The sequence below is a fragment of the Salvia splendens genome, chromosome 13, assembly GCF_004379255.2.
Source record: "Salvia splendens isolate huo1 chromosome 13, SspV2, whole genome shotgun sequence".
In the NCBI taxonomy this organism is placed as follows: domain Eukaryota; kingdom Viridiplantae; phylum Streptophyta; class Magnoliopsida; order Lamiales; family Lamiaceae; genus Salvia; species Salvia splendens.
The window spans coordinates 2,227,173-2,240,230 of NC_056044.1; the positions used below are offsets into that span (position 1 = coordinate 2,227,173).

General features: G+C 38.6%; 2 protein-coding genes across 3 annotated transcripts; one reads left to right on the forward strand and one right to left on the reverse strand.

Moving 5' to 3' along the window:
• The first annotated feature begins 1,030 nt into the window (after positions 1-1,030).
• Positions 1,031-8,215, forward strand: LOC121761945. 2 transcript variants are annotated; one of them, XM_042157660.1, is made up of 8 exons: positions 1,031-1,359; positions 2,529-3,265; positions 4,110-4,281; positions 4,357-5,797; positions 6,000-6,917; positions 7,001-7,082; positions 7,544-7,591; positions 7,745-8,215. In XM_042157660.1, exons 1-8 carry the CDS (start codon positions 1,080-1,082, stop codon positions 7,946-7,948), a joined length of 3,882 nt encoding a protein of 1,293 aa, XP_042013594.1. In that variant the 5' UTR covers positions 1,031-1,079; the 3' UTR covers positions 7,949-8,215. The 2 variants fall into 2 exon arrangements, with proteins under 2 accessions (XP_042013594.1, XP_042013593.1); XM_042157659.1 differs by having other exon boundaries at positions 4,110-5,797.
• A 506-nt stretch (positions 8,216-8,721) lies between these two features.
• Positions 8,722-12,841, reverse strand: LOC121759977 (interferon-related developmental regulator 1-like). Its single transcript, XM_042155566.1, has 13 exons — positions 12,619-12,841; positions 11,718-11,889; positions 11,540-11,620; positions 11,018-11,100; positions 10,826-10,941; positions 10,607-10,717; positions 10,372-10,481; positions 9,972-10,281; positions 9,809-9,886; positions 9,681-9,731; positions 9,521-9,598; positions 9,208-9,285; positions 8,722-9,030 (listed from the first exon to the last, which is right to left on the reverse strand). Exons 1-13 carry the CDS (start codon positions 12,626-12,628, stop codon positions 8,986-8,988), a joined length of 1,323 nt encoding a protein of 440 aa, XP_042011500.1. The 5' UTR covers positions 12,629-12,841; the 3' UTR covers positions 8,722-8,985.
• Positions 12,842-13,058: the final 217 nt, after the last annotated feature.

Below are 13,058 nucleotides of genomic sequence, written 5' to 3' on the forward strand. Positions count from 1 at the left end.
CTCAACTCGTCGCCACTTTTCAACGAGCAGTGTCAGGGCGTCGGTCCGGCCATCAGTTTTGTCGCCAACGGCAACCAACATGATATGTGCTACTACTTGGCGGATGGGATATACCCTAGGTGACCCGTTTTTGTGAAGACGATCCGATGCCCAGGAGATGCGAAGAAGGCCTACTTTGCGGCACGGCAGGAGTCGGCGCGCAAGGACGTGGAGCGCGCATTTGGTGTGCTCCAGTCTCGATGGGCGGCAATTAAGGGTCCAACGCGTTTGTGGGATGTCCAATGCATTGCTGATATCATGTACGCGTGTATTATCATGCACAATATGATTGTCGAAGATGAAGGTGTCGAACTGACCAATTGGGCCAACGACGATAATGAAGCCGGTCCAAGCCACGGCGTGGCCGCCCCCAACGTACGGAGTGGGGTACCTCACGATGAAGCCGGCCTCTTACAAGCACACGCCGAAATGCGCCAAAAGGCGCCTCATATTCGACTCCAAAAGAATTTAATTGAAGAGTTATGGGCACGGAGGATTGACCGCCGTTAGTTTTTTTTAATTATGTACTTTTTTTAATTAATGTACTTTTTATATTTTATTAATATTAGTGAATTTTCTCGTTTTTGTGGTTCCGTATATTGTGAGATTATTAATTATTTCATTTTGTATATATTTGTTAATAGTGATGTGGATAGTATTATTAATGTTTCCCGTATATGTCTCGTAAATTAAATTTCGTATATTGTGTGATTGTTAATTATGTCATTTTATATAATTGTTATTAGTGATGTGACTATTGATGTGGCTGGGCTATTTATGATGTGGCTAGGCTATGGCTGGGCTATTTATGATGTGGCAGGAGGATTTTTAGTGCTGATGATGTGGCAGTGGCTAGGCTATGGCTGGGCTATTGCTGGGCTATTCCTATTGTGGATGGCCTAACGCAAATGACAAATGTGGCCTTGATTTATTTATCTTCATTTAATTATATTTTCATTTATTTTTTTAATTTTTCTCCTAAAATTTTCATTTCAAGTTAAACATACTGGTGCAGGCGATTCTCTCTCTTCCTATGCGCCATGGCCGCGGCTGAGCAACCGCTCAAAAAGAGAAGATTGTACGACCCACCGCCATCGTCTCCGCCGCCACCTCCTTCCCAACCACACGAGCCGCCTCAACGGCCACCGACGCCGCCGCCTTTGTCTCATGATGAAATCGCCCGGAGGCGGCGGAACCAGGAAGGAATTCGCAATGTATTTGAGTGCTATAAGAAAATAAAGCTGTGCATCGACCGGAAGGATAAGCATCTGACGCCGGAATTGGAAGAAGCTTATCACTCTTTGATCACTTCCGCTGGAGGTTGGGATTTCACTATTTATGCCTCATGTCGAGTTTTCTTCCCAGATCGATTTTTTAGGTTTTAATTGTGTCATAGAAGCTAAATCAACGAATATATGTTACTCTATTCGTTTTAATTTTGGAGCATCAATTTGGAGTCAAAATCTGAACCTTTTAGGGTTTATGGCTAATAGTTTCTCCAGAGGATGATTTGAGATTAGAACTGAGCTGCAGATGTCGTTTTGCACTTAGCTCCCAATTGGAATAATCTTTGGGACATAGTTTTTGCAATTTCTTTAAAATTTGTAACCATTTTTGCTCGTTTTAACATCTGGTGAAATCTACATGTTTTGCCTGCTGATTTAGTTGATTAATCTTGTGTTATTAGAATGTTTTCTTGTAGTTTTTAGTATGGATTAGGTGCTCTGTCTTGTTGGTAGCCCTAGATGTTTGACATGCTTTGGCTAACACCAATGCAGAGAGCTTGTAAGTTGTTGGTAGAGCTCTAAATGAATTACTCCCTCCGTCCGCCATTAGGAGTCTCATTTATGGGCGGCACAGGTTTTAAGAAATATTCAGAAAAGTGGGTGTAAAAAAATTAGTGGAATAAGGGTCTCACTTGTATATATTAGTTTTAAATGAAATGTGAGTGGAATGAGTTAGTGGAAGGTGGGACCCTATTACCATTTATTGTAAAAGTGAACCGGGACTCCTATTCGCGGACGGACTAAAATGGAAAAACGAGACTCCTATTCGTGGACAGAGGGAGTATATATGAGTAAAGGCTGCATGATTTTTAATGTATTCAGAAGATTGTGACTGTTGCCACTTGTATTGAACTGCTTATCAAGCAACAAGTGTAACACTCCCCACTTATGACCTATGAGCAATTACTATTTGTATAGAGCTATAGGTAGAGAGAATGGTTTAACCGATCTTCCGTGGTTAGAAAATGATGGAAGTGTTTGTGTCTTACTGTCTTATGAAGATTTATTGTGTCCATTATATTATAAAATCTGTTTCTCATAAGACACCGTTTTGATGTCTCTTTTTGCATGCAAAAATTATATTTTGTGTTCCTAGAAAATATTGAGTAACCTACACTACCCTAATATACTGTCTACTACAGCAGTCCTATTGATGTTCCATGATTTGGTAAAGCAAACACTTATCACTTTGCTTTGATGCAGGATGTGCTAGTGTACAACGTCTTGTAGCAGAGTACATACCACGTTATGCTTCATTTTTCCCGGCTGCTCTAGAAGCTGCTGGGAAGGCTCTCATAAATATGCATAACCAGTGCATCACCGTGATTAGTGGGGGAGAAGACATTGATGGTATTGCTTTTGAGACTACCAAGGCATGCATATTAGGTCTGGTTGATGTATGTCGAGCTGCTGCTTCAGAAAACAGAAATTCAGAAGTTATTCAAAGGATATGCTCTGTTGTTTTTCATGATGTTGTTACATTTTTTGTCTCCTCTTTCGATGGAAAGAGTGTCTTTGATGTTGTTGACCAGAGTGTCCTGAAGATTTATGATGTTGCAGAAGCCCTTTCTGATTTCAAGCGCAAGCTTTTGGAGGAACATAGTTCAGTATTACTGAAATTATCTAAGCTTCGTGGCCTATGTTTTTTGTCGATTCTCTTTCACTTCCCCAAATATTCACTTGTTGCATTCTTTAAACTTTTTGAGTCAACGGAAATTGAGGGAATTCAGAAAGGAAAGTACCTTCTTCACCAATTGACAGATGAACTGGATTATGTTGGCTCTCGTCACCTGGATAAGAATGTTGGTGAGGAATCATTTGAACATTCCAGCAGAATCAAACATCAAGAGACTGATCCTGTTAATGAGTCTCCTGCATCTATCGGAAATTCTTTGCCAAATCCTGCTTCTCCCTTATTAAAGAACTGCTTGTTGGCACTGGTAATTGTCTTAATCTTTAATTTTATATAGTTCTTTATCAGATTAATGAGGTCTTTTATATAATGTACTAGCTGTTGTTCTAGCACTCGGATCAGTAGATATAAGACTTTTAGACAAGTGCAAATAGTGGAAATCAATTGGGGAGGGACTGATGACGTCGGATGTATTCTTCTATTAGTGAATTTCTGTGAGTTAGTATTGCTTTGTGATACTTCATTACAAAAATGGCTCTACCAGTAGTATCAGACTATCAGTAATGATCTTAAGGATCATTCATCTCCATTTGTCTTCCGGTGCATGTTCAGGACATTGCAGTGGGGCACTAACTGAAACTTTAAACCTGACAACCTTATTGAAATTCTAGTCTGATTTCTATATATCTAATATTGGCTTTGTGCTTGTTTATATGACCATCAGAGCTCAAATTTATAGGTTATTAGTGTCAATCTTTCTTCTACCATTTCATGGGACTTGTGAAGCAAGTAAAACTAATTTCCTAGGCTACTCTAGAAGGCAAATTTCATTACATTGGTGCAATATAAGTTTATGCTTTGTATGAAGTGTAGAACCGCTGTTGCTGATGAAGTTAAAGTGCTATCCATTTACTGGGATGGGGATGATATTTCCATAAAAATAACATCAAAATCCATTGTGTTCACTTAATCTATTACTTTGATAATTGGATTACTCAAGCCATAAATCCATTTCTGTAAATGATCAGTTTTGACTGTAGAATTATGCATGTTACAGTTTAGACACTGCTGCTGGAAGTGGTCTATTGGTGCTTCAGAGTGTTAATTCTCTTTTTTTTTTGGTGGCTGCATTTGTGGTCTTTGTTTTGCAGGTTCTTAGGAAAGATCCTTCACTCAGAAGTTTGATATTTTCAAGGTACAGAATGCTTTGCAATTCTGCTTCATCTGAAATTGTTTCTGATATTACCTCTGGTCTAGAAGGAGTATTTGAATCATTTGTGCAACAAGTAAAAGCAGAAGACAGTCAAGTAGATAATGTTGAGGGTAACTCCAATTCATCTAAATCTGTGAATCAGTGCTCAGTTGCTAGAACATCTAATCAACAAGGATCTCCTGTAGTTTCAGGGAGAGATTACCCTGATAAACATTCAGGCAGCCATTTGAAAAGGGGAAGCATAACAGTAAATGCTGGAAGTGATTCTTTCCCTGGAGAATTGAAGTCCATGGATCATAATTATGGGGACTCTGGTGATATGGCCAGTGGTAGAATGTTCATGCAAAGGGAACTGTTGAATAGACAATCTTTCTCACCTAGAGCGAGAACACCAAGGGATTTAAGAAGTAGTTCATTTAGTAATCGAAGCCATTCTGCCCAGATAGAGAGGAGTCCAATTTCAAACATGGACCTTTCTGCACCTACCTTAAGATCTTCCAGCGGAGCTGCAAATTCTCCATTTGAGTCTCCCAAACAAAATGTTCCTCCACCCCATTCTTCAGGAAACCATGCAATATGGTACTCCGATGGAGACCCAGCTGCTATGGATATATTTCCAGCTTCAAAACAACTCTGGTTGGGATCGCTAGGTCATGATGTGTCTGAAATGCATATAAGGTTTCAGTTTGAGAAGTTTGGTGTTATAGATCATTTGCGATTTTTTCCATTTAAAGGCTTTGCCACTATAGAGTACAGAAATCTGATGGATGCTTTAAAGGCTAGAGAAGTTATGCGGGGACGTTCTCCTTGGGGTGCCTGCCTTCGGATAAAATTTCTGGATGCAGGATTAGGAGCAAGGGGGTTTATAAATGGTACTGCTGTTGGTTCCAGCTGCCATGTTTATGTTGGGAGTGTTCCAAGCATATGGGCCAAGGATGAGATGGTACATGAAGTTAAAAAACTACTCCACAAGGGCCCTCGCATGGTTATTGATCTTAGCAATGAAGGTGCATTGCTGATGGAATTCGATTCACCTGAAGAAGCCACCGTCTCAATAGCTCATTTGCGGAGGCACCGCAAGGAAAATAGTAATTACTATCCACATCCCTCCAACACAGGTCCACCTAATGTAATGATGCATGCTGAAGCAGCAAAACCTGGTCCTCCTTTTCATCACACTGACACAAGAAATGCTTTCCCTTCTAACAGCATGATTGGATCACCACATACTCAACCTATGCTCGAGAAACCTCCTGAGAGTTACCTGACAAGGACCTCAGCTTTGCCTTCTTTCCTTCAACAGTTACGTGCTAAATATAATATCAGTAACTCTCAAGGGCCTTTTGAGAATCATGCAACAGCTGCACTGATGCGAGAACAAGAACGAGTTCCGACAAACATGCTTTGGATTAATTTTCCAAATAAAAACTCGCCATGTATCACCGAGGATGAGCTTTTGGAAGTTTGTAACCTTGCGATTAACAACAATGGATCTGTTCGTGTGAGTAGACCAAGTATGCCCTCAGGTTCCAATTGGTTGGTCGAGTGCAGTAGCACAGATACAGCAAATACTTTATTCAAGAACTTACGAGAGTGTCCTGGGATTTTTTTCCAGATAAATTTCAGGTTTGACACTGTACCAAATTTCTGCTCCGCTTATATATGCTTCAGTAATTTAATTGGTTTCCAGCATTTTTTGTGTCGGATAACTAGGATGTATGAATTTCAGTGTCGGAATATATTAAAGTGCTTGCACCTTGTCCATGATTGACATCTGTAAGCTTATAATTGCTATCCTGGCTGACTTGTGCACATATGTTTGTATCAGTAATCCTGCGATGCACCATGGCCCTGCTCCTTCGGTGAGACCTGACCTGGAGCTTACATCACCAAGAATGAGTCAGGAAAATTGTGGCCCTCCGATGCAACCTGCTTTTGCATTCCAGTCTACATGGACGACTGGAGGAATGATGGAAGTTGGCCGAACTGGTGCAGCTGAACAATCATGGATGTATGGAAGACCAGAAAGTGGAATGCATTCTGGAGGAAGTATCACCACTGGACAAAATTATGGGCCACCTATTCCACCACCACAGCCTGCTCAAACATCTTCATTCAATAGACCTGTGTATCCACCTCCTAATGGTTTATGGGATGCTCGCGGAATGGGCCACCATCTGCATCAAAACCCAATCCATTCTGCTGCAATGCATGCTAATTCTCATGCTAATGTGCAAGGCCCGCCTTTTTTACCTGCTTCTGTGACCCCACTGGCACAGATCCGGGGAAGTTCTGCAGCGCCATTTGATCAGATGTTCTCTGTGCCTGTTGTACCTCCACCATTATCTTCTTTACCACCACTTCCACCTCCACCTATTATGCCTCCTACATTACCTCCTCAGTCTGATTTTCGTCCTCCATTGCCTCCTCACCCTGAGTTACAGCCTCCACTGCCTCCAGCACCTCCGCCTCTGCCTCCTCCTCCACCTCCACCTCATTCCCAGCCTTCTGCATTTCCTCCTCCACCTCCACCTCATTCCCAGCCTCCTGCATTTCCTCCTCCCCCGCCTCCTAATTCCCCACCCCCACCATCTTTAGCTGCCAATCCTGACAGTTTTAGGTTGTCCTCACTTAATCCTTGGCAGGGGATGTTGAGTAAAAGTGGTGTTTACTACTGTACAATACACGCACAAAGAGCAGATTCGGATATCTGTAGCTATTCAAATTCCGTTATGGAGCCTGCAGAGTAAGGATTTGAGTCTTGTCTTTAATTCACACAGAAAAAGACAAACATTTATTGTTTTGAATTGTTTTCTTATGAATGTGCAGATGGCCTGCGAAGTTAGATATGACAAAGCGCACTGACTTGCGCCACGTAAAATCAACATTTTCTAGTACTCCCCGTCACAGAGTGAGTTACTGGACATTCTTCCTTCATGTGCATTTTAGCTGAACTGCTGAAGTATCAGTCTTGCTTCATACTGACCACCCAAATATAGCATTAAACCAGAGAACCTTTGTCCTAATCTTGTTAGTCATCTTTCTTTCTGTTTGAAGTTGAAGTTTATAGTTCACAGATTATTCTTTGCTTTAGTATTTGAGATTACTCCATTTTGCAATTATATGTTGTAACTTGTTTAGGTATACAATTAAAGCACCAACCCACCAAATAATCCACATTGAACTCACACGATACTAGTTAAATAAGAGCTTAACTTCTGCTGAAAAGTTCTCACACGATTTACCTCATGCAATGCTTAGGCTCTGTAATCTTCTTGATTAGTCATAGACATGCTCATTAGTTGGTAGCAATGTGTGCATTTACTGGAATTACTGAACGATCTAACAGTTTTTGTTTCTTAATTGCTACAGAAAGAAATCTGTTGGCTGCTTCCTTCATCCCATGGTGATCACAAGGGTGTAAGTTGGATCTTCTATTTTTTTCCATTTGCCCCGTTGTCTAAATTTTGCTTCGTGTGCGTTCTACACAGTTATTTATTTAGTTCGATATCTGAATAACCAAACCTAAGTGTGTTTATTCAAGTGATAAAAATTTGTAATTCTGTTGTGCAGCTTCACGATTTCATTTCATACTTGAAGCAGAGAGAGTGTGCAGGAGTAATCAAATTACCGGCATCAAAGACTATGTGGGCAAGACTGCTGTTCATTCTTCCATACTCGCCTGAAACATGTTCGTTTCTTTCCATACCCCCGAATCCCTCACTTTGCTTGATTGGTTTGATTCTTCCTAAAGATGCAAATTCTGAACTATCATGATGCTCTGCAACAAGGAAACTAGAGCACATTTAGTCAGGATGGTGAAGATGTGAATGCTCTTGTTTTTCCTTCAATATTGTGAAAGATTAATTTTTAGATATGTTATATTGGTCGTATCATAAAGCCATAATTTGTGTATTGTACAATCTAGTTAGTGTCTTATATAAGTTGATGAAAATCTCGAATAATTCATCTGGGGTGGTTTGCTAATGACTAATACATTTTGGAAACTCATATAAGCAGACATTATCAGCATTTTAGATTTAAGATTTTGTGCACACAATTATTTTCTTTTTCTTCTGGATTTTGCTCTTTTGATGATAGTGCTATATATTCTCCAAAAAAGTGGAAAGCTTTATTATGTATGCACATATTGGCCTACAAATCATTATTAGAACAAACATTCTGTGCCCACGACGTATCAACCTAGTTTACCATTTTTGGTGCCCATAATTTTTACTCCACACAACCACTTAATTCTAACAATATATTACCATTATTTACCAATATTATCATAATTGGACCCAGAACAATCAATATTACTCGTAAAAATGAGATCTTGATTCAACTCACAAGTCACAAACTCACAATATATCCAACCAAATTAATCCATTTTGAAATTACTACTATAAAAGTGACCTCAATTTCACTCAAAATATACCCAAGCAATTTATTAAAATTCTCTTTCATATTTATTGGGGCTTCATTTCCTTTGAAATTACTTCATCTTTATGTTTTTTTCAACCACTTTCTACTACAGTAGATCCATGCAATTACCCAAAAACAATCAAGCTAATTGCTTGCTGCCAAGTTTCAGGATTTTTCATTTCATTTTCATTCAGAATGCAATCAATTTAGATTGCTTCATATTATCATGACTAATTACAGTCAATCCTAACACCTCAGAAGATGCAAATCCTCTTTCATTGCATTACTGGGTGGACAAAGCTTACATACTACTACTACCAGCTTTCTTTCAGGCAGTGCGACGACTACGCAGAGATAAGCTCTGCCTCTAAACATCCAAGCTTCTCGTTTCAAGCATCGACAAGACCAACCGCATAGTAGCCATCATGCTTCTCCTGCACATTAACAAAATAATTAAGAAAACTGCACATATATTACTCTGAATTGTAGGCTCCAGGGAGTTTCTATGGTAATAAAACTTTCACATATTGTTGATGTTGATTTTCCTTCCTTTCTATGGTAATAAAACTTTCACAGAGCAGAAGCCGGAAATGCAATTGAAGTAAACGAACCTTGGATATCATTCGCTGCTTGTTAAGAAACTGCGTCCGAGCCTTGTTGAGAGCCGAGTTAGGTGACTTGTACATCCTCTGTCAAAAAAATAAGAAAAATAATAGATGCAACTGAAGTATACAGAATATGAGACACAAAAAAAAAGTATATGCTGCCAATATATCGTAGTAAAAAGTCGAAGACACGTGTGGTTGGTGGCAAAAATGATTGATTGTTTCAAGAAGAGTGTGAATGGTAAAAGCCGACAAGCCTGAATAGACTATTGATGTCAATAAGCCGACATGTATCTTAGAATGCTATGATCTAACACACCTTTTCGACTGCAGACATGCGGTGATCAAGCTTTATCTCTGGAGTGAAATCAAATACATTATGAAGAAATGGATTCTCCTGTAAAAACAAGATAGATGGAAACGATGAAAGCCGGTAACATAAGACATGGAAACCACTAGTTCGAAGTTAGAAAACATACATGCATGTGCTTCACAAATCCACCAGCAAGAAAATGTTTGAGGAAGTTCAGCTATTGAAGAACTCGAAGATATCAGAAATGTTATGCTATGATTTACAAGTAAAAAACTGCACGAAAAAAAGATAAACCTGTATCATTTGAGACCATGAACTTGTATGTAATAACTCATGGCCGATCTTTGTCGAGGTTTCTGGGGCGTGGCCATTCTGATATTCCAAACCAATGAGGTTCGGTATTTCAGCAAAAGGGTTAAGTGGAGTATTACTGTATTAGACAATGGCGTTCGCATACCTCTAGAAAATCCACAACATCATGAAATTTGTTCCTCTGGTTATTCAGATCTTTCTTGGAGGAACCTCTGCCACCTGCCTCAGCGGAGAGATCTTTCATTTGGTTAATGACTTTAGTCTTTAATCCATTTACGAACATTATTTTCCGAGAACCATCCCCTTCAATACAAGTATGATGACCAGAGACTTTCGACTCCCCACAGAACTTCTCCAGGCTCCCCTTCTCGAAGAGCAATGCAAGTGCTTCACCAGCAGCAATACGTACTGACCTGTCGTTCTTCTCCAGTAGAGTGGGAAGGAAGGACAGTGCACTGCGATATTTCCAGAATACATCAGCACTGTCCACAAAGAACGTGTAGTAATATCTAAAAAGGAATAAATTATGGTATATCAATACTGACTCTTGCCAACTTCTAGGGTGGAGTGCCCTTTCATCCACTGTGGTAAGAAGAAATGACCAAGCGGTGACCACCATACTTATCACAGCTGCTGGAGGTTTAGCAGCAACAACCTGTAATACAAAGATTGAGCGTTAAAAAACAAAAAGAACTAAAAAACCAGCCTCTATAAAACACCATTTTTTTAACATAAACAGGTCTGGTTATTTCACAAATATAAGAGATAAATAATTCATACATTGGAACCCAATTTCGGATGAGCTACTTGCCACATTATTTGCATCGATTTCTCTGCATGCTCTGCTTCTTCTCCACCAACAAATGTAATAACAGCCAAACATGCAAGCAACTGCATTTTGAGGAAAGAAAATAAAAAAAATTAGAAAAAGGCTGAAATCGGGGGATAAGACGAATGCAAACAAGTGGCGCCAAGTGCAACCAGCTTTATGTCACGTACTGATAATATTATAGATGTCTCAAACGTTGATTTAAGAGCTTCTGATATTGGAGAGACCGATTCTTCCAAGATTTCTCGTGCTTTCTCCCCGGAACCAGCAGTGAGTGCTAGAAGCCCTAAAAGAACAAATGGCTGTCAGGATATACCAAACATGGAAATAAACGCTTAACATTTAAGCGCCTTAGCAAAAACCTATCACGTGACATGCCAAGGCAACCTCCTTCGGAGAACCCTTCTTGATTGAATTTAAGCACTGATGCAACAATGTAGCAAACCTAGATGGAGAAAACAATATCATTATGAACTTTTATATTGAAGCTAGATATTAGGGTTTACATTTACAGTAATATGAACCAACTTTCCCTTTTCACTCAACATGCGCGCAGACACACACGCCTACATCAAAGGTAGGATTTGGGAAAAAAACATGAAGAACAAAAAAATGGATTAAAAGACTCAATTTGGTTATCAGATTATCATTTAGTGATCTGGTCAATAAATGAAGCTCTCTTGGAGTGACACTATGGTTATTCTGAAAGTAGTGAACATGTTAGGTAACACGAGAAACAAGTAGATAATATATATGCCATACGGAAGCATTCATTTTCATTTTAAATGAACTAATAACGGATGACTTCACATCCTAACTCGCTAATATTGTCCTGCGAGAAATCATGTTTAGAATAAAATCGATAAAACAGAGACAATGCATACTTGTGTTCAGTGAACTCGTGTTGTATGCTATTGTTGAAGACTTCAATAGTTGACGCCAAAGCATTTTCTCTAGTAGAACCTCTGTGGGAAAAAGAACAAGAAAAAAGCAAACACATTAACGATATATTTTCTGTTGCTGTTAAAGAACCTCAAATATTATTTACAACGGCCTATTGACCTCTTCTCGTATAAAGCATCCAAGTATTGATCAAGCAAAGACTCTCGATCAACCAGCACTTCCTCCTCGCCAGAGTACATTACATTGTTGAAGTGCTTAGAAGGTGATGACAAGCTCAAGCTATCTAGATCATCGGAATCCAGCATTGCAGAATTCTTTTTTTGAGAATTTCCTAATGTGTTTGTGCACATTGACTAAAGCAATTAGCTACTACACTTAATCCGAAGACAAAAAAGGCATAAGTTTCAGAAAGCAGCATATCCTACAGAAGAAACCTCGATGCAAATAAATCATCCTTGAAACGTGAAAACTAAAAACCTACCCAAACTATATATCAAGAAAAGAAAAAGGATGTCATTTCAAAGCCATATATTTTACACTTCCGCATTCAACCTTAATGACACTCAATATTTCAGAATAGAACTAAAGGTCGCATAATCACGACGTATAAAGTTTGAAGGCCGCTTGTAGATGATATAGTATACTACATATGTATGTAGATATATTAGGTAGCAAGCTCATGGAAGTAACAATACATATGCATTTGAGGAAATTGAACAGAAATATACTGTGTATGTTCAATAAAAGTACAAAATCTTCAATGTCAACAAATAATCTTCCTAAGTTCAATTGAAGCAACATATATAAACGCAGTAACAGCAACAAAATCTGAAAATATCCACAAAATAAAATTATAATGATTCCCACTTCCGAAAGCAATAAAAAACAATCTATCAAGATTTGTTAATTCCCAACTTCAATTAAAGAAACATAAATCTCACAACCGTTGTCCATTCCGCAATAAATTTCCAATTAAAAACATACTAACGTAACATAAAGATTCAATTTTTCTCTTGGTAAAATGGGAATGATTACAAAAATTGGAGTATGAAGCACTTACTTCTCCCCATTGATCCAACTTCAATTACTCCGATCGATATCAGAAGAAATAAAATTGCATAAAATATTGATCGATTGGAGAATTATGAATAAAATGGGAAATGGAGAATCTGCAATATGAATTATGGATTCCTCCTTGGTGCAATGAATACACAATTTCTCCATTAATATATGTGAAAATTTTCAGATGAATCGTGAGATTCTTGCGGTAAGAAATCTAAGGTGGTAATTTTAATTCAAGATGGAAAAAATAAAATTATTTTCACATTTATCACTCGTGATTATATATTCTGTTTTTTGGTTATTTATTTATTTTTCTGTAATATCATCTCCTTGCATTTTAATTTAATTTTACTTATTGGGCTTGATTTTATTTCAATTTTAATTTAATTTTACTTATTCGGCTTGATTTTATTTCACTTAATATCCTTATGAGCATGG